This window comes from Salvelinus alpinus, chromosome 19, assembly GCF_045679555.1.
Source record: "Salvelinus alpinus chromosome 19, SLU_Salpinus.1, whole genome shotgun sequence".
Lineage (NCBI taxonomy): Eukaryota > Metazoa > Chordata > Actinopteri > Salmoniformes > Salmonidae > Salvelinus > Salvelinus alpinus.
In genome coordinates, this window is record NC_092104.1 from 49,851,316 (window position 1) to 49,877,685 (window position 26,370).

General features: G+C 44.9%; 1 protein-coding gene across 4 annotated transcripts in view; it reads left to right on the top strand.

Annotated features, from left to right (window-relative positions):
- LOC139545770 (rho-related BTB domain-containing protein 2-like) overlaps positions 1-26,370 on the top strand; it is a 93,062-nt gene that overhangs the window by 51,018 nt on the left and 15,674 nt on the right. For all 4 annotated transcript variants that reach the window (XM_071353925.1, XM_071353926.1, XM_071353927.1 and 1 more), the window contains 4 exons: positions 5,375-5,560; positions 8,983-9,784; positions 10,141-10,360; positions 15,353-15,471. In XM_071353925.1, coding sequence (XP_071210026.1) covers positions 5,375-5,560; positions 8,983-9,784; positions 10,141-10,360; positions 15,353-15,471 — 1,327 coding nt within the window. The remainder of the gene's footprint in view (positions 1-5,374; positions 5,561-8,982; positions 9,785-10,140; positions 10,361-15,352; positions 15,472-26,370) is intronic.

Here is a 26,370-nt window from a genome sequence, read left to right on the forward strand (position 1 = left end):
ACTATTGTAGCTGGAAACGGCTGATTTTTTTGGGGGGGGATATCTACATAGGCGTACAGAGGCCCATTATCAGCAACCATCAGTCCTATATTCCAATGGCACATTGTGTTTGCTAATCCAAGTTTATCGTTTTAAAAGGCTAATTGATCAATAGAAAACCCTTTTGCAATTACTGTATGTTAGAACAGCTGAAAACTGTTGTCCTTAAAGAAGCAATAAAACTGGCCTTCTTTAGACTAGTTGAGAATCAGGAGCATCAGCATTTGTGGGTTTGATTGCAGGCTCAAAATGGCCAGAAACAAATACTTTTCTTCTGAAACTCGTCGGTCTATTCTTGTTCTGAGAAATTAAGTCTATTCCTTGCGAGAAATTGCCAAGAACCTGAAGATCTCGTACAACGCTGTGTACTACTTCCTTCACAGAACAGCGCAAACTGTCTCTAACCAGAATAGAAAGAGGAGTGGGAGGCCCCGGTGCACATTGGAGCAAGAGGACAAGTACATTAGTTTGAGAAACAGATGCTTCACAAATCCTCAACTGGCAGCTTCATTAAATAGTACCCACAAAACACCAGTCTTAACGTCAACAGTGAAGAGGCGACTCCGGGATGCAGGCCTTCAATGCAGAGTTGCAAAGAAAAAGCCATATCTCAGACTGGCCAATAAAAATAAAAGATTAAGATGGGCGAAAGAACACATACACTGGACAGAGGAACTCTGCCTAGAAGGCAGGCATCCCGAAGTCGCCTCTTCACTGTTGATGTTGAGACTGGTGTTTTGCGGGTACTATTTAATGAAGCTGCCAGTTGAGGATTTGTGAGGCATCTGTTTTACTTTAATGTTGACGGTGAGACAGTTTTCAGCCATGCTAACATAATTGCAAAAGGGTTTTTTAATAATCAATTAGCCTTTTAAAATGATAAACTTGGATTAGCTAACACAACGTGCTATTGGAACACAGGAGTGATGGTTGCCGATAATGGGCCTCTGTACGCCTATGTAGATATTCCATAAAAATATCTGCCTTTTCCAGCTACAATAGTCATTTACAACATTAACAATGTCTACACTGTATTTCTGATCAATATGATGTTATTTTAATGGACAAAAAATAGCTTTTCTTTCAAAAACAAGGACATTTCTAAGTGACCCCAAACTTTTGTGTGTGTGTGTGTGTGTGTGTGTGTGTGTGTGTGTGTGTGTGTGTGTGTGTGTGTGTGTGTGTGTGTGTGTGTGTGTGTGTGTGTGTGTGTGTGTGTGTGTGTGTGTGTGTGTGTGTGTGTGTGTGTATATAATTGTATTATTTGAAGACTGCTATCAAGACGTTATCAAGAAGTTAGCCTATTATTGATTTAATGCCTACAGTATGTCATTCCAAAGACTGAACACGTGAGTTATTAACCCTTATGTCACCATTATGGAGTGACATAGTGCTTGCAAGATCTCTAATAACAGTGGGAAGTATGTGTCTGTATCTTGGGATCTCTGCTGGGTTGTGTATACACCAAGCAGTCAGTCAGGAGTTTGAGCTCAGCCTCGCTCTATATCCTGTAAAAACACTTAACACCCAGCTTTGGTTACATAAGGTTAGCTAGCAGCCCTGCTGACCTTTGTAGATTGACTTGACAATGACAGAGTAGGGTGAAGTTGCCCCTAGATGCTGAATTTGGGTCAGTTTTGGATTTCCCCCCACTAATAGTTAAGGTTAGGTTCGGGGGAGGGGAAGCTGATCCTAGATCTGTACCCAGAGGAACCTTCAACAAAAAAAACTCATAGTTCTTATTCACGTGCAGTTGGTAAATGATTGGCCAACGGTATCAGTGAGCTATATAGACTCCCAATGTGTGTCGGCGTGTTTTGTCTCCTATTTTCTGACTCACGTTCATACATGGACGTATGAACATTCACATAGACAGATTCACGCAGACAGATGCAGGGATAGTCACAACCCTTACCACAAGGGCAAAAGCACGTACACACTAACATAGATTAGAGCTGGTAATGACACTTTGACAGGATGCTAATGGGAATTCCTGTTTGTGTGTGTACTTGTGCGTACTGTGTCAATACTAGCCCTATGATGTCATGGTTTAGCACAAGATTACGTCGAACATATAGAGAAGGTGTAATTTTCCCTAGGTTACATTTTGGTGGAAGTTAAGATGTGGTCTATGGAACCGGTGTTATTCTGTTGCCTATTTGGCCGACTACTCCATCTAGCTTCTTGAGCCTATCATGTTGGCTGTGCATCACTTAGTTGTTTAAACCTAGTTGACTCTGTTGACCGGTTACGTTTCAGTAGAACTTGAGCTCATACCCCGAATGTTTCATCTTCCATTATCATCTTTAACCCCTAAGGTTGATGTCCGCGCACCACCAACATCTAATTAGCATAATACAAAAATTCTCACATATGTCAGTTTAAGCTAGAGATATCTTTTTTTGCATTGGATACGTCTCCATATGCTGCATCTGCCTATGTCACATTTCCTCATCTGCGGTGAAAAGTGACAGGGCTAGAGCTGTGTTCGTCAGACCATGAGACATCCCGAAAATCGGTGTTCTCACAAAAACATTTTTATTTTTTATTTTTTATACTTCAAGTGGTCTTCAAATTCAAAATCAAATAGCTGAATGATCCTTGGTCAGCCTGGGATCCAAATGAGAAAGTCTGTGTTTTCCTGGGACCCAAGCTTATGAAAACATGCAACTATATGTAAATATTGGCACATTTAATTGCCTAAAACAAATGCAATATAGACAAATGACAATGAAATGAAATACCCATTTAATTAGCTATTCAGGTTTGTTTTTCCCCATTAAAAACATTCTTACATATCTGTCTAGGTTGGAACTGTTGCTATTAAAAACAAATAAATCATTTTCATTCCGAAACTGGAATAAACTGATTGAAGAAAGATGCTTTTTGAGGCCTCACACAGATATAGACCAGAAAACACACACGAGCACACAGTTCTAATGAGAGGTGTGTGACTGGTTGAAGTTTTCAACAAGCATGTCTATTCTGGGCTTAGTTTTTGACAGTGCAACCCTGAGGTAATGCTCAGCATTGGATCTGTTTCTGTACTTGTTTTTTAAGTATGCCAGAATCCAGAACCCTGTCTCACATAAGTATGTGGTGCCAAACTAGGTCAGAACATCTACTGCTTTCTATCTGTGCATAGTCACTTGAACTTACATTTACATATTACCTACCGCTTCCTGCTGTAGATCAGCAACCCAGAACTGTGTGTGTTTGCCACAAAAAACATCTTGCTTCAATCAGTTTATAATGTTAGCAGTTCAGAATAAAAAATATGACTTGTATTTAAACAGCAACAGTTCCAACCTAGACTTGTTTTCAACAATCATTTATACAGTAAGCCTGATCATGTTTCATCTTCATATGTACTGTTATGATTTCACTATCAGTAGCTAGCTAGCTTGCTTTGGCTAACGTTAGCTAGCTATTAGCTGTGTACAAGGGGATTGTTTGAAAGAGAAACTCACATCGACTACTATGAGAGAGAGTACTCCCTTATTTCTGCTTATCATCACCTGACTTAGTCTTCCACTGTCGAAGCACTGTTTCCTGAAGCATTCTGCCCTGTTCTGAAAGAACTCCCTGGGTTGACCGTCATGCTGTGGATGTTTGGTCGGGACAGTTGAGCTCAGTCAGAACTTGTTGCTAGCTTGAGTCCATTCGAGTCCAACTGAATGACAATTCAGTTGCCGCTTCAAAACAACGAGGAACTCGGAAATCTCCCACATACGGCTTCAGTGTGTTCAAAAATAACTGGGAACTCTTGGGGGGGGGGATAGTTCCAACTGGGTCAAATCAATTTGAACGGTCATCCAACTCGGCCTCTTTCTATAGCTCCGACTTTCCAACCTGAAGATCACTGAAATCATGATTTGACCTCGTATTTTTCCGAGTTCCCAGTTGTCTTGAACACGGCAAGTGGCTGATGGCGCGCCATCATCTGCTGCTGTACGACAGTACTGCGGAGTGAGCTTCAAGAAAACTGCAGAAAAAAGATCAGGTAAACCTCGAAGCACACAGGCATCTCTCGTCCACTCACGCAGCTGCCAAACTGAGTAGAGAAAACGCTGCTAAACAGAGAGTGCCGTTGCACTTGGCCAAATCAATTCATGAAATAATTATACATTTACTCTGACATGTCGCGACCCATACTTTAAGAAAGGCTGCCATATAGCTTAGTAGAACCCCCCCCCACTCCTCCCCAAGCTTAGACTCTTATGGGTTAATAACCCATTAGAAAAAATATTGATCTGACCATGGTTGTTAGCCTTAGGGCTAGCACAATTACTGTATAACTGTGTAACCAATGATTATGGAACGAACAGCTGACTGAAGACGGGACAACGGGGCAGTAACATGGAATCTTAACAACGTACTAAAACTTTGTTGCTCCGTGCTGAAATGTAGAATGTTAATTCTAATTATGTTGACTTATGAGGCTCATGCAATGGAATGTATTTTTTGTGATGTCTGAGTTGAATCAACAATATTATCAGCACATACTGATGGATACACTTCCTCCTTTGACTTCCTGCTTTTTTATTCCTGCTTCGCTTCTATAGATACACTCGCAATGGCTGCCAGTCCACCCAATTATGCCATTATACCAATTACTGTCATCCAAAATTCTATGACCGTCACAGCCCTACTTATTGATTCAAATGATTATAATATATTTAGTGAATTCCATGTTTTGACCCCGGATAAATTCCCCAAAAACATAACAATTGGCCTATTTATCTTTACTGAAGTCCATTTCCATTGCCACTAGAACGGAGTGCTCTGAGAGCGGAGAGGCTCCCTTAGTGCTGTGCTGGTTATGTGGTAGCTGGCATATTCATTCACATATGGGGAGCCACACACACGCCTGTCAGAGCCGTGCCTCAGAGACACTAGTGGTTGAGAACGGCCTTAAGTCCTGTTGTCAGCCTGGCCCATCACACTGACTGGCTGAGGAAGTAAGTAGCTGATGTGGCACTGTAGCTATTGTGTGTGTGTGTGTGTTGCTCTATAATTAGCCACTTTCTGTGGTATTGGCTGCCTTATGGCCTTAGTGGGCTTACGTAAGAGAGAGAAAGGGGCTTCATAGCCCACCAGCCTCAGGCCTGTAGACATGACACACACACACACACACACACCCCTATGACCTCACACCCCAGCCCGCTCAGTGTCGCCATCCATATTCACTGTGCCTAGCAGCACTAGTGCAGACTCTTTTCAGACATGTTTTTGACCTCCGTACTTCCATCTCTCTCTCTCTTACTCCACCCCTCCTACATTACCCTCTCCTTTCCCCAACTATCTCTCCCTCTCTTATTTGGGTGTGGCACAGGTCTGACGTGGTGGTGCTGTGTTTCTCCCTGGCCAACCCCAACTCCCTGCGCCACGTCCGCACCATGTGGTACCCTGAGATTAAGCACTTCTGCCCCCGCACCCCTATCATCCTGGTGGGCTGCCAGCTGGACCTGCGCTACGCCGACCTGGAGGCTGTCAACCGCGCCCGCAGACCCCTGGCCAAGTAAGACCACCATCACCCTGGTCCTCCTGAGACGGGTCCACATCAGACCTGGGTTTAAAATCAAATCGTATTTGTCGCATCCACCGAAATGGACCTTACCGTGAAATGCTTACTTACAAGCCCTTAAACAACAATGCAGTTCAAGAAATAGAGTTAAGAAAATATTTACTAAATTAACTAAGTAAAAATTAACACAAGAAAATAACAATACCGAGGCTATGTGCGGGGGTACAGGTTAGTCGAGGTAATTTGTACATGTAGGTAGGGGTGAAGTGCCTGCCTAGATAATAAACAGCGAGTAGCAGCAGTGTAAAATCACGGGGGGGGGGGGGGCCAGTATGTACTACCCTCTAGCGCCTTACGGTCGGATGCCAGACCGTGATTCAACCGGTCAGGGTGCCCTCGATGGTGTAGCTGTAGAACTTCTAGAGGATCTGGGGACCCATGTCAAGTCTTTTCAGTCTCCTGGGGGGGGGTAAAAGGTTTTGTCATGCCCTCTTCACAGCTGTCTTGGTGTGTTTGAACATGATAGTTTGTTGCTGATGTGAACACAAAGGAACTTGAAACTCTCGACCCGCTCCACTACAGCCCTGTCGATGTGAATAGGGCATGTTCGGTCCTCCTTTTCCTGTCGTCCACGATCATCTCCTTTGTCATGTTGAGGGAGAGGTTGCCAGGTCTCTGACCTCCTCCCTATAGGCTGTCTCATCGTTGTCGGTGATCAGGCCGTCAGCAAACTTAATGATGATGTTGGAGTTGTGCTTGGCCACGCAGTCGTGGATGAACAGGGAATACAGGAGGGGACAAAGCACACACCCCTGAGGGGCCTCCATGTTGAGGATCACCGTGGCAGATGTGTTGTTGCCTAACCTTACCACCTGGGGGCGACCCCTCAGGAAGTCCAGGATTCATTTGCAGAGGGAGGTGTTTAGTCCCAGGGTCCTTAGCTTAGTGATGAGTTTTGTGTGCACTATGGTGTTGAACGCTGAGCTGTAGTCAATGAACAGCATTCTCACATAGGTGTTCATTTTGTCCAGGTGGGAAAGGGCAGTGTGGAGTGCGATTGAGATTGCCTCATCTGTGGATCTGTTGGAGCGGTATGTGAATTGGAGTGGGTCTAGGGTTTCCGGGACGATGGTGTTAATGTGAGCCATGACCAGCCTTTGAAAGCACTTCATGGCTACAGATGTGAGTGCTACGGGGCGGTAGTCATTTAGGCAGGTTACCTTTGCTTTCTTGGGAACAGGGACTATGGTGGTCTGCTTGAAACATGTAGCAATTACAGACTTGTCCCGGTAATCCATCTGGTCCCGCGGCCTTGTTAATGTTGACCTGTTTTAAAGGTCTTGCTCACATCGGCTACGGAGAGTGTGATCACACAGTCATCCGGAACAGCTGGTGCTCTCATATATGTTTTAGTGTTGCTTGCCTCGAAGCGAGCATAAAAGGCACTTCAATCGTCTGGTAGGCTTGCGTCACTGGGCAGCTCACCGTTGGGTTTCCCTTTGATGTCCGTAATAGTTTGCAAGCCCTGCCACATCCGACGAGCATCAATCATCAATTGATGCTTTGCCTGTTTTATGGTTTGTCTGAGGGCATAGCGGGATTTCTTATAAGCATCCGGATTAGTTTCCCACTCCTTGAAAGGGGCAGTTCTAGCCTTTAATGCGGTGCGGATTTTGCCTGTAATCCATGGCTTCTGGTTGGGATATGTATGTACGGTCACTGTGGGGACGAAGTCGTCGATGCACTTATTGATGAAGCCGGTGACTGAGGTGGTGTACTCCTCAGTACCATTGGATGAATCTCAGAACATATTACGGTCTGTTCTAGCAAAACAGTCCTGTAGCGTAGCATCTGACCACTTCCGTATTGAGCGAGTCACCGGTACTTCCTGCTTTAGTTTTTGCTTGTAAGCAGGAATCAGGAGGATAGAATTATGGTCAGAGGAGAGCTTTGTATGCATCTCTGTGTGTAGAGTAAAGGTGTTCTAGAGTTTTTATTCCTCTGGTTGCACATGTGACATGCTGGTAGAAATGAGGTGTAACGGATTTAAGTTTGCCTGCATTAAATTCCCCAGCCACTAGGAGCACAGCTTCTGGATGAGCATTTTTGTTTGCTTATGGCCTTATACAGCTTGTTGAGTGCGGTCTTAGTGCCAGCATTGATTTGTGGTGGTAAATAGACGGCTACAAAATATATAGATGAAAACTCTCTCGATCGATGGTGTGGTCTACAGTTTATCATGAGCTACTCTACCTCAGGTGATCAATACCTCGAGACCTCCTTAATATTAGACATTGCGCACCAACTGTTATTGACAAATAGACACACACCCCCACCCCTTGTCTTACCAGACCTAGCTGTTCTGTCCTGCCGATGCATGGAAAACCCAGCCAACTGAAATATTATCCGTGTTGTCGTTCAGCCACGACTCGGTGAAACATAAAATATTAGAGTTTTTAATGTCCCTTTGGTGGGATAGTCTTGTGCGGAAATCATCAAGTTTGTTTCCCAGTGATTGCACGTTGGCCAATAGAATGGGTGGTAGAGGTGGGTTACCCACTCGCCGACAAATTCTCACTAGGCACCCCGATCTCCGCCCCCTGTATTTCCATCTTTTCTTCACGCGAATGACGGGGATTTGGGCCTGGTCTAGGAGAAGCAGTTTATCCTTCGCGTCGGACTCATTAAAGAAAACATCTTCCTCCAGTTCAAGGTGAGTAATCGCTGATCTGATATCCAAAAGCTGTTTTCGGTCATAAGAGATGGTAGCAGCAACATTATGTACAAAATAATGTACGAAAAAACACACAAAATAGCACAGTTGTTTAGAAGCCTGTAAATCGTCAGCCATCCCCTCCGGCGCCATTATAAGCATATTTACTTTTTTATTTTACGTTTTTATTTTCAAGTAATGTGCCCGAATCCAACTACTTTTATTTGCAGTATTTGAAAGTATTTTCAAATAATTTCCTAGAAATAGACCTACTATTTGAAACTATTTTCAAATAGTCAACAATATTTGTTTCCAAATATAGGACAAAACAGACCAGGGAACAAATGCAGTATTTAAATATTTGTGTTTGAAAATACACTTGTCTGTGTATTTCAGTATTTTCAAATACATGGAAATATTCGACTCTTTGAAAGTAATTGAAATACTTAAAATTGTTTTTGAACCCAGGTCTGGACCACCTTGACCGCAGCAGTCCCATCACATCCATTGGCTGGATGTTTGGCATTTGATTGAATCGCAAACGTACCTGTCCAGCCTTCTCTCTGTTCATAGTTTCTTTCCTTGTTATTGTCTAATACATTCTTGACTCAGTTACAGCCCACGATAGCACAGTTAAAGCACAATCATTTCATTAGATATCTATCTCTCTGCTAATTCTCTAACCCTCTCCCTTTGTCCTCAGACCCATCAAGCCTACAGACATCCTACCTCCAGAGAGAGGCCACGAGGTGGCAAAGGAGCTGGGCATTCCCTACTTCGAGACCAGCATCGTGGCCCAGTTTGGGGTAAAGGATGTGTTCGACAATGCTATCCGTTCTGCCCTTATCTCCCGCCGCCACCTCCAGTTCTGGAAGTCCCACCTGAAGAGAGTCCAGCGGCCCCTCCTCCAGGCCCCGTTCCTGCCCCCCCGTCCCCCTCGCCCTGTGGTTGGCATCCCCGACCCCCCTCCCATCGACGGAGAGGCCCCTGACTCCCTCTTCTGCCAGTCGCTGTGCGCCGACGTCCTCTTCCTCCTCCAGGGCGGTGCCACGCGCGTCTTCGCACACAAAGTCTACCTGGCCACATCCTGCTCCAAGTTCTATGACCTCTTCACCCTGGACCTGCTGGCTACTGAGTCGGATTGGGAGGGAGAGGAGCGAGCCGAGAGCGGGGAGGAGGACGAGCAGAGCAGGAGAGGGGCCAAAGAGCAGGCGGGGCGCACTAAGAGCTTGGACATCGATAAGGAGGGGGAGGGGGGCGCCAGGGGACTCAAACGGCCACCCATGCTCCAGCAGGGCTCCCTGAGGACTTCCAAAAGTGATAACGCCCTCCCCGCCAGGAGCCAGTGCCCCCTGGGGCCCCTGGGAGCCGGCCGTGGCCTCTCGGGATGGGGGAGGGGCTTCCTGAGTGTGTACCTGGAGCACATAGCTGACCCTGAGACGGGGCGACTTCGCCTCATGACTGTGGTCTCCATGGACGGCCTCATACAGGAAGAACCCTTCCAGGTAAGATCAGATACCAACAAAACAAGTCTTGCAAGACGCTTTGGATAGTAGCGTCTGCTAAATCACTATATTAAATCATGCAAAACCAGCTACACCGTGAGGTTCCCATTCCCATCACTGTTCCAGGGTTGTATAATCATTTTATTTCACTGTGAAGAATGTCTCCTACTGGTCATCTCAACTATAACACATTTTAGGGCAACAAAGACGTTTTAAAGGAGAATTAAAGGTCATTAAAGTGAGGTTAATCCAAACACATCAAATGGTGTTTATTAACTTAATTTATACCACTGCTTGGCTTAATACTCAATTCCGAGAGGGTGTTGATTATTTTTTCAACTTTGCTGTGGTTCCAGGCGGTGCTGCAGTACCTGTACACAGGCAGTCTGGACGAGAGCCGAGGGGACCTGATGCAGGTGGCCACCATCGCCGAGCTGCTGGAGGTGTTTGACCTGAGGATGATGGTGGCCAACGTGTTGAACCGTGAAAGCTTCATGAACCAGGAGATCACCAAGGCCTTCCATGTCCGCCGAGCCAACCGCATCAAAGAGTGCCTCAGCAAGGGTACCTTCGCCGGTAAACACACTGCCCCCACTTGCCTTGACATACTGCGTTCTCAGAGCTAGTGTGCATGCGTGTGCGTGCGTTTGTGTGTGTGTGCACAGCACATTTAGCATTCCCACTTTATTACAATATTCTCCCATGAATTCACACATCTGGATCTATGGCCATGATATTGTTTTTCCTATATGCAATATTTTGTTTGTGTGTCCTGTGCTTCATTTGGTGTCATCGATCTAAATATGTGTTGCTGAGCTTTTCTGCTTTCTCAGTATGTGTGCCATGCCCATGTGTTTCTTTACGTCACTTATTTCTGGTTCGTTTGTGTGCATGTTGGCTATAGCGTTTACCTCAAGGTGAGAGTCCTATACCATCTCTAAAGTAACTGTAAACTTTTCTACCATCAGCTGGCATACCACAATCCTTATTTTATAGTCATTGTGTTGGTTTCCGTGGGTATTCCTTTTTCAATATACACAGAAGTTTGTGGACACCCCTTCAAATTAGTGGATTCTGTATTTCAGCCACACCTGTTGCTGACAGGTGTAAAAAAATAAATAATAGCACACAGCCATGCAATCTCCATAGACACACATTGGCAGTAGAATGGCTTTACTGAAGAGCTCAGTGACTTTCAACGTGGCATCGTCATAGTATGCCTCCTTTCCAACAAGTCAGTAAGTCAAATTTCTGCCCTGCTAGAGCTGTACCGGTCAACTGTAAATGCTGTTATTGTGAAGTGGAAACATCTAGGAGCATCAACAGCTCAGCCACAAAGTGGTAGGCCACACAAGCTCACAGAACGGGACCTCTGAGTGCTGAAGCGCATAGCGAGTAAAAATCGTCTGTCCTCAGTTCCAGACGTCAGCACAAGAACTGTTCGCCGGGAGCTTTATGAAATGGGTTTCCACGGCCGAGCAGCCACACACAAGCCTAAGATCAGCATGCGCAATGCCAAGCGTCGGCTGGAGTTGTGTAAAGCTCGCTGCCATTGGACTCTGGAGCAGTGGAAACCGTTCTCTGGAGTGCTGAATCACACTTCGCCATCTGGCAGTATGGCAGACGAATCTGGGTTTGGCGGATGCCAGGAGAATGCTACCTGCCCCAATTCATAGTGCCAACTGTAAAGTTTATTTTTGTATTTTTAGGGAGCAGATCAGCTTTAATATAGCAAATAGATTGTGGCTTCCATCAATGTAATTGTCTGCTTCATTTCCAATCCCCTATATATTTGTTTTTTTTAAATATATAAACTCAGCAAAAAAAGAAACGTCCCTTTTTTTAGGACCCTGTCTTTCAAAGATAATTCGTAACAATCCAAATAACTTTACAGATCTTCGTTGTAAAAGGTTTAAACACTGTTTCCCATGCTTGTTCAATGAACCATAAACAATTAATGAACATGCACCTGTGGAACGGACGTTAAGACACTAACAGCTTACAGACGGTAGGCAATTAATGTCACAGTTATACAAACTTTGGACACTATAAAGGCCTTTCTACTGACTCTGAAAAACACCAAAAGAAAGATGCCCAGGGTCCCTGCTCATCTGCATGAACGTGCCTTAGGCATGCTTCAAGGAGGCATGAGGACTGCAGATGTGGTCAGGGCAATAAATTGCAATGTTTGTACTGTGAGACGGCTAAGACAGCGCTACAGGGAGACAGGACGGACAGCTGATCGTCCTCGCAGTGGCAGACCACGTGTAACAACACCTGCACAGGATCGGTACATCCGAACATCACACCTGCGGGACAGGTACAGGATGGCAACAACAACTGCCCGAGTTACACCAGGAACGCACAATCCCTCCATCAGTGCTCAGACTGTCCACAATAGGCTGAGAGAGGCTGGACTGAGGGCTTGTAGGCCTGTTGTAAGGCAGGTCCTCACCAGACATCACCGGCAACAACGTCGCCTATGGACACAAACCTACCGTCGCTGGACCAGACAGGACTGGCAAAAAGTGCTCTACACTGACGAGTCACGGTTTTGTGTCACCAGGGGTGATGGTGGGATTCGCGTTTATTGCTGAAGGAATGAGCGTTACACCGAGGCCTGTACTCTGGAGCGGGATCGATTTAGAGGTGGAGGGTCCTTCATGGTCTGGGGCGGTGTGTCACAGCATCATCGGACTGAGCTTGTTGTCATTGCAGGCAATCTCAACGGTGTGCGTTACAGGGAACACATCCTCTTCCTTCATGTGGTACCCTTCCTGCAGGCTCATCCTGACATGACCCTCCAGCATGACAATGCCACCAGCCATACAGCTCGTTCTGTGCGTGATTTCCTGCAAGACAGGAATATCAGTGTTCTGCCATGTCCAGCGAAGAGCCTGGATCTCAATCCCATTGAGCACGTCTGGGACCTGTTGGATCAGAGGGTGAGGGCTAGGGCCATTCCCCCCAGAAACGTCAGTGAACTTGCAGGTGCCTTGGTGGAAGAGTGGGGTAACATCTCACAGCAAGAACTGGCAAATCTGGTGCAGTCCATGAGGAGGCGATGCACTGCAGTACTTAATGCAGCTGGTGGCCACACCAGATACCGACTGTTACTTTTGATTTTGACCCCCCCCTTTGTTCAGAGACACACTATTAAATGCCTGTTAGTCACATGTTTGTGGAACTTGTTCATTTTATGTCTCAGTTGTTGAATCTTGTTATGATCATACAAATATGTACACATGTTAAGTTTGCTGAAAATAAACGCAATTGACAGTGAGGACTTTTCTTTTTTCGTTCAGTTTATCTCAAATCCAGTTGAAGTCGGAAGTTTACATACACTTAGGTTGGAGTCATTAAAACTCGTTTTTTAACCACTCCACAAAATTCTTGTTAACAAACTATAGTTTTGGCAAGTCGGTTATGACATCTACTTTGTGCATGACACAAGTCATTTTTCCAACAATTGTTTACAGACAGATTATTTCACTTATAATTCACTGTATCACAATTCCAGTGGGTCAGAAGTTTACATACACAAAGTTGACTGTGCCTTTAAACAGTTTGGAAAATTCCTGAAAATTATATCATGGCTTTAGTAGCTTCTGATAGGCTAATTGACCTAATTTGAGTCAATTGGAGGTGTACCTGTGGATGTACTTCAAGGCATACCTTCAAACTCAGTGCCTCTTTGCTTGACGTCATGGGACAATGAAAAGAAATCAGCCAAGACCTCAGAAAAAAAAGGCAGACTATGGTTTGCAACTGCACATGGGGACAAAGATCATACTTTTGGGTGAAATGTCCTCTGGTCTGATGAAACAAAAATGGAACTGTTTGGCCATAATGACCATCGTTATGTTTGGAGGAAAAAGGGGGATGCTTGCAAGCCGAAGAACACCATCCCAACCGTGAAGCACAGGGGTGGCAGCATCATGTTGTGGGGGTGCTTTGCTGCAGGAGGGACTGGTGCACTTCACACATAGACGGCAACATGAGGCAGGAAAATGATGTGGATATATTGATGCAACATCTCAAGACATCAGTCAGGAAGTTAAAGCTTGGTTGCAAATGGGTCTTCCAAATGGACAATGACCCCAAGCATACTTCTGAAGTTGTGGCAAAATGGCTTAAGGACAACAAAGTCAAGGTATTGGAGTGGCCATCACAAAGTCCTGACCTCAATCCTATAGAAAATTTGTGGGCAGAACTGAAAAAGCGTGTGCGAGCAAGAAGGCCTACAAACCTAACTCAGTTACACCAGCTCTGTCAGGAGGAATGGGCCAAAATTCACCCAACTTATTGTGGGAAGCTTGTGGAAGGCTACCCAAAACGTTTGACCCAAGTTAAACAATTTAAAGGCAATGCTACCAAATACTAATTGGGTGTATGTACATTTCTGACCCACTTGGAATGTGATGAAAGAAATAAAAGCTGAAATAAATCATTCTCCCTACTGTTATTCTGACATTTCACATTCTTAAAATTAAGTGCTGATCCTAACTGACCTAAGACAGGGAATTTTTACTAGGATTAAATGTCAGGAATTGGGAAAAACTGAGTTTAAATGTATTTGGCTCAGGTGTATGTAAACTTCTGACTTCAACTGCATATACAGTACCAGTGTGGACACACCTACTCATTCCAGGGTTTTTCTTTATTTTACTATTTTATACATTGTAGAAAAATAGTGAAGACATCGAAACTATGAAATAACACATGGAATCATGTAGTAACCAAAATATATTTGATATTTGATATTCTTCAAAGTAGCCACCTTGATAACAGCTTTGCACACTTTTGGCATTCTCTCAACCAGCTTCATTTAGTATATTTTAGTTTAACCATAATATTTGTTGTAATAAATGTTCTGTATTTTCTGGTGTATTAAACTGAAATTGCAACCAACTTTCTATGGCTTGTTTTAAATAATAGCAATATTTTGGAGTTAATTACATTTTTAAATAACCAAAAGTGAGAGGTTGTAATCTGAATAAAGGGAAATGGGCATTCTTGAATGGGGGACCAACTCCATATTTAATACCCATGATTTTGGAATGAGATGTTCGACAAGCAGGTGTCCACATACATTTGGTCATGTAGTGTACCTCCTGAATATAAATTATTTACACGCTCTAGTGGTTTCTATGCCCTGTGAAGATTGGCGAGGCCTATAGGTCTGCCCTAGGATTTGGTTTAGATTTTTTTTATAGAATGCTTCTTCTTTAGGAGGACATCTTTGGGCCTCCAAACAGAATAAATAGTTTGAGCCCTTCAAATGTGTGTATATATAGGTTTCAAACTTAGTATCTCAACTCTGCTTGTCACTGTGTGCCACCCTATCCCTCCCGTCTGTCAAATAGAGTTCTGTCTATCTGTCAATTTCTCTCTTGCTCTGTCTACCTCTCTCTATGTCTCTGTGTGCATCTGTCTGTCTGCATTTGTCTGTGTGTGTGTGTGTGTGTGTGTGTGTGTGTGTCTGTCTGTCTTCCCGTCTTTCTGTATCCTCGACTCTGTGGCTCACTCCGAGATGAGTGCTCAGTCTTTTCCCTCTCCCGGTTTTAGATGTGGTGTTCCACCTGGACGATGGATACCTGCCGGCCCACAAGCCCCTGCTCATCTCCAGCTGCGACTGGATGGCGGCCATGTTCCGGGGATCCTTCATGGAGAGCTACATCGAGGAGGTGAGTCAGGAGTAAGACTGCACAATTCATCGAAATGCACATCGAAATTGCAATATTGACATACGAAATATCCATATCGCAAGAGATCCATATTGCATGCGATATTTTCAAACGCCACTCAGCCATGTGTAACGTCCATTTTTATTGTTGACTCTTTTTGACGTCTCCGTCTCTCCTCTTGCGGCTGCTTCCCACACACACCAAGCCTCGCCCCCTGTCACTCAAGCAGCACAATTCAAGTCCAATCGCAATATCTGCTTAAATGAAATCGCAATTAGATTCTTTGCCCTTAGAGAGAGAGAGAGAGATGCTGGGGTTACAATGTCAAACCAGACACACATTTCCCAGTTGAACCTAGCAGTAGGATAAATATCAAAGTGTTAGCTAAAGCTAAAGCTAAATGTGTGGGGAACTTATTATTGTGTCGGACACATGAGCTGGTGATTGTCAAGCAAATAACTGCCGGTCTCACGGTAATTGACCTGTTAATTAGCTTAAACACGTTTAGCATCTCCTGGCTTCCACACACAGCCTACAAGCTACTGATCCAGACCTTTGGAACATCTACATTTTAAAAAGTTGAATAAATCCATTTGATATAGCCTACACCATCACAATAATTCCATTATTTATTTGAGACAGGTCTAAAGAAACATGACATGAAGAAAATGTAGTCTATTTCAGAAGAACAGAATAGCATACTCTGAGTTGGCCTTATGTTAGGCCCTGATCTGGCTATGCCATCTGGCTGTGGGCTACACTATTTCATTTAGCAGACAATATTTGCTTAGAATTCTGTGCCATTATTTTTACATTTTTCTATTGGTCAACTTCTGTGCAATAAATAAATATTCCAAACCTACTCTGGGACAGTTGTGGGATGTGATAGATGCCAAATTAATACAACCACTCGCATCCCAAAAACTTTTAAAAGCAATGAGGTTGATTGTTTAGCTTAAAATTTTAAGGCCATTTATTTTCACATTATAAGCGCAGCAATATGCACTAGGCTAAAGTAGGCTAAAAGGGCTAATGTTCCAAAATGCTATCAATTAGCGGGAAAACTGTTCTCGAAAGTGATTGCAAATGTCATTATGCATGTAATGCTTTATTATAAAGGTGCATTTTTATGGTGAAAATGATCTTCCCCAAACGTGAAACTCATGCACAGCCTATGTATGCCAGTTAGGCTCTACACTGGTTATAAAGCGGATTAATGTGATTGGGGGAAAAAGGCATGCGCTGTTCCGTGCCTTAATGCACAAGCTGGGCATCATTCACAAGTGATAATACACCATTCACAAGTGATAGGCTAATATTGTCACCCAGCAAACTATTCTTAATTTAATTCACAATAATATGTGTGAAATTAGTTTTGATTTAGAATGGACCATTATCATGCACCTGTCCCGGAACAGGGGCATGAGAGAAAAATACATGTCATCTATGCACTTAAATAGCGAATAGAGGACGCTCTTCCCATGGTTCGTTTTCATGCCAGCCAGGTAGGCTATGTTCCTGTGTTAAAGCGAATCAATGTGCTTTAATATTAGAAAAGTTGATGAACAAAATTGAGTAAACCTAGCCTATAGAAAGCTGATGGGATCCGCCTCTTTTTAATAGAGGCCATCAAAACTGTTTTCTCACACAATTACATAGCCTATAGAAATGTTGCGCAACATGAGCTAATGGGCACCCATGAGGTGTTTGAATACATTTGCATTGATGTCAGAGTGATTAGAGGGACAATAGAGTGCAGAGTTCCAGGCAGTTAGCAAGTTTGGTAGGCTACTAATGACCATCAGCAGCATCAGAGCTTGGAGAAGCCTAATTACCACACATACCGCCCGCATTCCTGCCTGGTATCAACATACTGTCATTTTACAGCCTCATCTGATCGAGAAGAGGCTGTTGAGGGAGGCTGAGAGAGATGGTAGAGTAGCAAACAGTATGTATCGCAAAGGGAGCTCTTTTTCCTTTGACATTTGACCCCAAGACAACAGTGTAACATGACATGCATTCACGTTAGAGAGCTACCCATGAGCAGTACATGAGAAACAATCCAGGAACACACAACAGGCTATATATAGTAGCTAGAACACAGGATATTGTGGAACTGTGGCCCGGATGGTTCCGGATTCTCAGAGCCCCAGCATCCCTCTCCTTATCCAGGTCAGTATTCCCTGTACAGGGTGTCCGGTTACCCCCAGTTTCTCTCTAACGGCTCGGGTTCTAGAAACACTACTCCTCCTGGACAGGGCTACGGACCGGGCCGACCCACCCAGGGAGGGAGCGCCTGTCTCTGGGGGCTGTGGGTGTCTGCTGCCTGTGCCCTTCTGACGAACTAGATCCTCCAGGTATGGTTACAGGCTTTGGGTTACAGCCCTTCCAGGAAGCCGGCAGCCCCAGGACGCTGGCATGGTCCGATAGATGCTCTTACAGCCAGAATCTACAGGGAGGGAGGGTTGGGGGTTAAGGTAGAGTGGACAGGGTCATGGTGCAGGGTGGGGGTCATTTTGTCTATAAGGACATTTGTAAAACACCAAAAGCAGTGAGGGTGGGGGTCGACAGTGGAGGCTACCGGGATGCTTGCCAGTATCCATGGTAACCCTGAAAGCTTCATGTTTGTCCCATTGTGGCACTCTTTATGGCGGTTTCGCTGGCACAGTGCAGTGGCCAGGTGCACATCTAACAAAGACTGAGAAACTGGACAATGTGAAGCTGTCATTGTGTGCATGTGAGATTTTATATAGTGGAGCAGCCAGGATAGTGGGATAGAGTCCTAGATGCTTACGGTTGCACACTCACCTCAGTTTGAAATCTCGGGCACAAAAACCCTCACACATCCCTCTTTTTCCCTGCTTAGCTGGCTGGCCTTGCGGTGCATTGACAAAACCTCCGTTGGGGTGGCACCAATGTGGCTGTGGTTGTGAGCAGTGCCATTGTGCCTGATGCAGGCAGATGGGTCCCCTTGTCACTAATGTATTTCCACGTGCTGTCTGAGACACACCTCCCGAAGCAAGCATCAGTTAGCCTGGAACTAGACTCGTGCTAGGCCCATCTCCCGGCTAGCTGAAGAGGTCCATCAGCTACTCCTTGGGCTACAATACCTATTTTGACAATTGGCCTGGATCCCTTTTACTGCCGACAGAGCCCCGTCGATCCATCACGACTGGTCTACCGACGTAATCCGCCCGAGGGGGTTTCAACAGGCTCCTCTGTCGCGACATCCCCTGAAGGCCCATCCGCTAGCCTGCTAACCACGGCCCGCTAGCTGTCTAGAGCATATCGGACTGTTAGCTAAAGAGGTCCATCAGTTAATTTCTTGGGCTACAATACCTATTTTGTCAATTGGCCTGGACCCTTTTACTGCTTACACGGAGCCCTGCCGATCCATCACGGCTGGTCTACCGACGTAACCGTCCGAGGGGGCTACAACAGACTCTCCCTTCGCAACGTCCCCCTAAGGCCCTTCTGCTAGCCCCGGCACGCTAGCTGTCTGAATCGCCGTGTCTCCAGCTCGCCTAGCTACTCACTGGTCCCTATGATCACTCGGCTACGCATGCCTCTCCCTAATGTCAATATGCCTTGTCCATTGCTGTTTTGGTTAGTGATTATTGTCTTATTTCACTGTAGAGCCTCCAGCCCTGCTCAATATGCCTTAGCTAGCCATTTTGTTCCACCTCCCACACATGCGGTGACCTCATCTGGTTTAAATGGTGTCCCTAGAGACAAAACCTCTCTCATCGTCACTCAATGCCTAGGTTTACCTCCACTGTATTCACATCCTACCATACTCTTGTCTGTACATTATGCCTTGAATCTATTCTTCCACGCCCAGAAACCTGCTCCTTTTACTCTCTGTTCCGAGCGCACTAAACGATCAGTTCTTATAGCCTTTAGCGGTACCCTTATCCTACTCCTCCTCTGTACCTCTGGTGATGTAGAGGTTAATCCAGGCCCTGCAGCGCCTAGCTCCACTCCCATTCCCCTGGCACTCTCATTTGTTGACTTCTGTAACTGTAAAAGTCTTGGTTTCATGCATGTTAACATTAGAAGCCTCCTCCCTAAGTTTGTTTTATTCAGTGTTTTAGCACACTCTGCCAACCCGAATGTCCTAGCCATGTCTGAATCCTGGCTTAGGAAGGCCACAAAAAAACTGAAATGTCCATCCCTAACTATAACATTTTCCGACAAGATAGACCTGCCAAAGGGGGTGGAGTTGCAATCTACTGCAGAGATAGCCTGCAGAGTTCTGTCATACTATCCAGGTCTGTGCCCAATTCAAGCTTCTACTTCTAAAAATCCACCTTTCTAGAAACAAGTCTCTCACCGTTGCCGCTTGTTATAGACCACCTTCAGCCCCAGCTGTGCACTGAACACCATATGTGAATTGATTGCCCCCCATCTATCTTCAGAGCTTGTTGATTTCCCCCCATCTATCTTCAGACCTAAACTGGGACATACTTAACACCCCGGCCGTCCTACAATCTAAGCTAGATGCCCTCAATCTCACACAGATGATCAATGAACCTACCAGGTAGAACCCCAAATCTGTAAACACGGGCACCCTCATAGATATCATCCTGACCAACCTGCCCTCTAAATACACCTCTGCCTCATTGCCTGCATCCGTAATGGGTCTGCGGTCAAACAACCACCCCTCATCACTGTCAAACACTCCCTAAAACACTTCAGCGAGCAGGCCTTTCTAATCGACCTGGCCCGGTATCCTGGAAGGGTATTGACCTCATTCCGTCAGTAGAGGATGCCTGGTTATTCAAAAGTGCTTTCCTCACCATCTTAAATAAGCATGCCCCATTCAAAAAATGTAGAACCAGGAACAGATATAACTCTTGGTTCACTCCAGATCTGACTGTCCTTGACCAGCACAAAAACATCCTGTGGTGTACTGCATTAGCATTGAATAGCCCCCGCGATATGCAACTTTTCAGGGAAGTTAGGAACCAATATACACAGGCAGTTAGGAAAGCAAAGGCTAGCTTTTTCAAATAGAAATTTGCATCCTGTAACACAAACTCCAAAAAGTTCTGGGACACTGTAAAGTCCATGGAGAATAAGAGCACCTCCTCCCAGCTGCCCACTGCACTGAGGCTAGGAAACACTGTCACCACCGATAAATCCACGATAATTGAGAATTTCAATAAGCATTTTTCTACGGCTGGCCATGCTTTCCACCTGGCCACTCCTACCCCGGTCAACAGCCCTGCATGCCCCGCAGCAACTTGTCCAAGCGTCCCCCATTTCTCCTTCACCCAAATCCAGATACCTGAAGTTCTGAGAGAGTTGTGAAATCTGGACCCCTACAAATCAGCTGGGCTAGACAATCTGGACCCTCTCTTTCTAAAATTATCCACTGCAATTGTTGCAACCCCTATTACTAGCCTGTTCAACCTCTCTTTCGTATCGTCTTGAGATCCCCAAAGATTGTAAAGCTGCCACGGTCATCCCCCTCTTCAAAGGGGGAGACACTCTAGACCCAAACTGTTACAGACCTATATCTATCCTACCCTGCCTTTCTAAGGTCTTCGAAAGCCAAGTTAACAAACAGATCACCGACCATTTTGAATTTCACCGTACCTTCTCCGCTATGCAATCTGGTTTACGAGCTGGTCATAGGTGCACCTCAGCCACGCTCTAGGTCCTAAACGATATCATAACCACCATTGATAAAAGACAATGCTGTGCAGCCGTATTCATCGACCTGGCCAAAGCTTTCGACTCTGTCAATCACCACATTCTTATCGGCAGACTCAACAGTCTTGGTTTCTCAAATGACTGCCTCACCTGGTTCACCAACTACTTCTCAGACAGAGTTCAGTGTGTCAAATCGGAGGGCCTGTTGTCCGGACCTCTGGCAGTCTCTATGGGGGTGCCACAGGGTTCAATTCTCGGGCCGACTCTTTTCTCTGTATACATCAATAATGTCGCTCTTGCTGCTGGTCATTCTCTGATCCATGTCTACGCAGACGACACCATTCTGTATACTTCTGGCCCTTCTTTGGACACTGTGTTAACTAACCTCCAGATGAGCTCCAATGCCAACTCTCCTTCCGTGGCCTCCAACTACTCTTAAATGCAAGTAAAACCAAATGCATGATCTTCAACCGATCTCTGCCCGCACCTGCCTGCCCTTCCAGCATCACTACTCTGGCGGGTTCTGATTTAGAATATGTGGACAACTACAAATACCTAGGTGTCTGGTTAGACTGTAAACTCTCCTTCCAGACTCACATTAAGCATCTCCAATCCAAAATTAAATCTAGAATCAGCTTCCTATTTCGCAACAAAGCATCGTGCACTCATGCTGCCAAACACTCTCGTAAAACTGACTATCCTACCGATCCTTGACGTCGGTGATGTCATTTACAAAATTGCCTCACTCTATTCAGCAAATTGGATTTAGTCTATCACAGTGCCATCCGTTTTGTCACCAAAGCCCATATACTACCCACTACTGCGACCTGTATGTTCTCGTTGGCTTGTCCTCGCTTCAAATTCGTTGCCAAACCCACTGGCTCCAGGTCATCTATAAGTCTTTGCTAGGTAAAGCCCCGCCTTGTCTCAGCTCACTGGTCACCATAGCAGCACCCACCCATAGCACACGCTCAAACAGGTATATTTCGTCCTTTGGCCTCATTTCCTTCCAGTTCTCTGCTGCCAATTACTGGAACAAATTGCAAAAATCACTGAAGCTGGAGACTCATATCTCCCTCACTAACTTTCATTATCAGCTGTCAGAGCAACTCACAGATCATTGCACCTGTAAATAGCTCATCCAACTACCTCATCCCCATATTGTTATTCATTTTTTTGCTCCTTTGCACCCCAGTATCTCTACTTGCACATTCATCTTCTGCACATCTTTCACTCTAGTGTTTAATTGCTAAATTGTAATTACTTCACCACCATGGCCTATTTATTGCCTTACCTCTCTAATCTTACCTCATTTGCACTCACTGTATATAGATTTTTTCTCTATTGAATAATTTGTTTATTCCAAGTGTAACTCTGTGTTGTTGTTTGTGTCTCACTGCTTTGCTTTATCTTGGCCAGGTCGCAGTTGTAAATGAGAACTTGTTCTCAACTGGCCTACCTGGTTAAATAAAGGTGAAATAAAATTTTGAAATCTGACTGGTGAGTGTCTGGCTATTTTCTGAGCCAGCCTCAATGGAGCAGAGGCGAGACACTTGATGTAGCACTCAACACAGACGCTCAAAAGGAGGGAATTTTTTTGTTGTTGCTTTGCTTAGCAGCAAGGCCCTGGAATGACAGTTTTTCAGGCTCCTCTCTATTCAGGAGGCAAATAACTCAGAGGGGGTCAGGGTTGAAAAGAAGAAAGAAGAAGTGAAACTCGACTAGTGAAAGGAAAACAAAACGAGAGAGAGAGAGGTTGAAAAGAGACTTCTGAAAAAGGGCGTGGGAGGCGAGAGCACTTGTCAGAGCGACGGTTGCGCGTGGAGAAGCGTGCGTCTTTGGAGTCTCTGACCAAACCGTGTACTGTACCGTGACTCATCTCGCGCCTCTGTTTCAAAGTGTGTCGAGTTTCACTTCTTCTTTCTTCTTTTCAACCCTGACCACCCCTCGGAGTTATTTTCCTCCTGAATAGAGCGGAGCCTGAAAAACTGTCGTTCCAGGGCCTTGCTGCTAAGCAAAGCAACAACAACAAAAAATTGTCCTCTGTTTGAGCGAGACTGGATTTCTATCTGTCTGCCATTAGCCAGCACAGTGCTTTCTTTAACACCTTTCCCTTTGAGTTGTCTCGCCACACTCCACTTTCACTTCCTTCACACGTAATTTTAGACTCACTCTTCGTGTTCATGCAGTGCTGTGAAAACACTGCTATTCTGGTCCTGCCAACAATTAACTCAATAAGCCCCTCCCTGATTGGATAGTTTGGTTTGAATGCCCTTCTGATGATGAGTAAGGAGTTCATCAAAGTTCATCTGAACAGCACCCACAAAGAATCATACAAACAATTGCAGGATAACGACAAGTTATTAGTAGCTGCATGTCAGGACAACCAACTTTAGCAGTTTGCAATTAAAGAGCAGAAACATGACAACCTAATTCAAATGAGTTTGAAAAGAGAAGAAGCACTGGTTAATTGATTCTTCCAGTCTGGCAAGTCCACAAGATTAGCCAGCCTTCAGAAAATTCTACCAAACACTTGGTCCCAAATGTAAAAGTCCTGTCACTGCTAGAGTAAATGAGTCGATTGTTTTGCAAATGGATACAGCAACTCAGTTAGTTAATGAGATTCTTGAAAGAGCCATGAAAAATAACCCTGTGTGTAGACCGATGGATCAAGAAAGGACTGACTGTTTCGCTAATGGGCATATCAGCCTGCTTCTATCACCCCTCCAAGACACGGCATGCGTTGCTCAACCTCCAGAGCTGGCCATAGCTTTGAACGGCGCGGCAGAAATGTCTGAATCTGAGTTGGACAATGACGATTATCCTTTTACATCCAAGTCACGTTTAAGATTGATTTATAATTTAAACCTAACTGGAAAATAGGGGTTAGGTTGTAGAGAGTCAAAGGACCATAAATGTAATAAGAAACCTTAGTTGCTGGCTTAAGGCCGGTAGCAACCACTACAGAATGTCCGGTCAGAATAATAATCCATTAAAGAACCGTTATCTGTAATAAACGTTTTCTAAAGACATCTGGACTTGTTCTTGCCGGACAGACCTGTGGCAGTGGAACCATATACACTGGTACCTACTGCTCATTGTTCATGGTCCTCCCGGATCAGCTCTTAGTATTTTTTACAAACCAAACTTATGACTTGACCCATCACCCAGTGGCAAGAAGTGACATTCATAGGCCTACGACACATAAATGACTCCTAGCCTCCCACACGTAACCCAAACCGGCTGCGCGCGTGCGCCATCGTGCATACATTGATTTTGTCCCCCCCACACCAAACGCGATCACGACACGCAGGTTAAAATATCAAAACAAACTCTGAACCAATGACATTAATTTGGGGACAGGTCGAAAAGCATTAAACATGTATGGAAATTTAGCTAGCTAGCTTGCACTTGCTAGCTAACGTAAATTTGTCCGATTTAGCTAGCTTGCTGTTGCTAGCTACTTTGTCCTGGGATATAAACATTGAGTTGTTATTTTACCTGAAATGCACAAGGACCTCTACTCCGACAATTAATCCACACATAAAACGGCCAACCGAATTGTTTCTTGTCATCTCTCCTCCTTCCAGGCTTTTTCATCTTTGAACTTATATGGTGATCGCATGTAAACTTTCATTGTATTACCACGACAACCGGCAACAAAGTTTGTCTTTCAATCACCCACGTGGGTATAACCAATGAGGAGATGGCACGTGGGTACCTGCTTCTATAAACCAATGAGGAGATGACTTTCAGTGCGATCTGCGTCAGAAATAGGAAAGACTTCTATTTTTAGCCCTTGGCGTCGCAGACGCTCGTTGGCGCGCGCCAGCAGTTTGGGTGCAATAATTGTAATAACATGGATTTCTAAATGTATTTTGTGACGCTCGCGCATGCGGCGTGTCCTGTCTGGTCAGCATGTAAGGGTACTTTCTGTCCATAACACTAAAAATATAAAAACGAAATAGAAATTATTTTATAAAACTCAAACTAAATAAAAACGAGTAAATCAGGTTTGAAAACTAACTGAAACTCAACAGAATTTAAAATAAAAATCTAAAAAACGAATAGAAATTAAAGCTAATAGAAGAATCCCTAAACTATAATAACCTCCTGTGGTTTTCCATATGAGGGTGTGTGCCCCAGTGGCTTATCTCTGGCTAGCTCAGTGTGAAAGCCTGTCACATTCCTCTCACACAAGACTAACGGTGACAGGAGACACGATGAAAGGGGTGAAGGAAGGGAGGGAGAGACAGGGTACGTTTGCAACAGAAGTATAATGGTAGGAGGTGTTCCTGCCACCACGTTCCAGCTCCTCTTGCTCTCCTCTCTCTCCTCTCTTTCTCTTTCAAAATCTTTCTCGTGGTGGTAATGGCGGTTTGGTTTCTGACGACGTGCCGTTTGACATTTTGACACCGCTTACTTCAACTTTCCCCCCCCCCCGGCTACCTTTTCTCTGTCGTGTTCTCTAAAGTTACTTGTCTCCATTTCCTCTTTTTCTGTCAACCAATCACTTCTTAAACCAACGAGGGTGAGTTGGGAAAGGATGCTGAATGACAGAAAAATCTAGCTCATCCCTAAATTGCCCTGGGCCCCCATAACGTTCCCTGTGTCTCCCTGTCTCTGGTGACCTAGCGCTGTGTCCATTCATTGCCCCGCTCCTCTGTCTGGGCGAGAGAACTTTGAACAGGAGCGTCCACCTGTGTCTCTACCTTGAACTTTCCGCCATAATAAAGGGTCACTGCCATGCTGACATTCTCCTAATTGGCACAGAGACAGGCAGGTGAGGGGCACCTGAGGAAGGACCCCTGTGGTTCCCATAGCTCTACCCACCTCTAACCCTCTCCTGGCTAGACCACATGGCATTGCTCAATAGTGGTGTTGAGACTGCTCTGAGACTTTTTAAAATGTGTTGTTCTTTTAATACAACCTTTTGACCAACATATTGGGCTGAAAGGATGAAATGTAAAACAGAAAATGTAATTGAATCACTACCTTGGTCAGAACTTACCTGACGCTAAGCACAGTTATAATGTATTATAAACATTTATTTTTACTGCTCTAATTACGTTGATAACCCGTTTTTAATAGCAATAAGGCACCTCGGGGGTTGTCCCTGGTCCCTGGTTCGAATCCAGGCTGCATCACATCCGGCTGTGATTGGGAGTGCCAGAGGGCGGCGCACAATTGGTCCAGCGTCTTCCAGGTTTGGCCGGGGTAGGCCGTCATTGTAAATAAGAA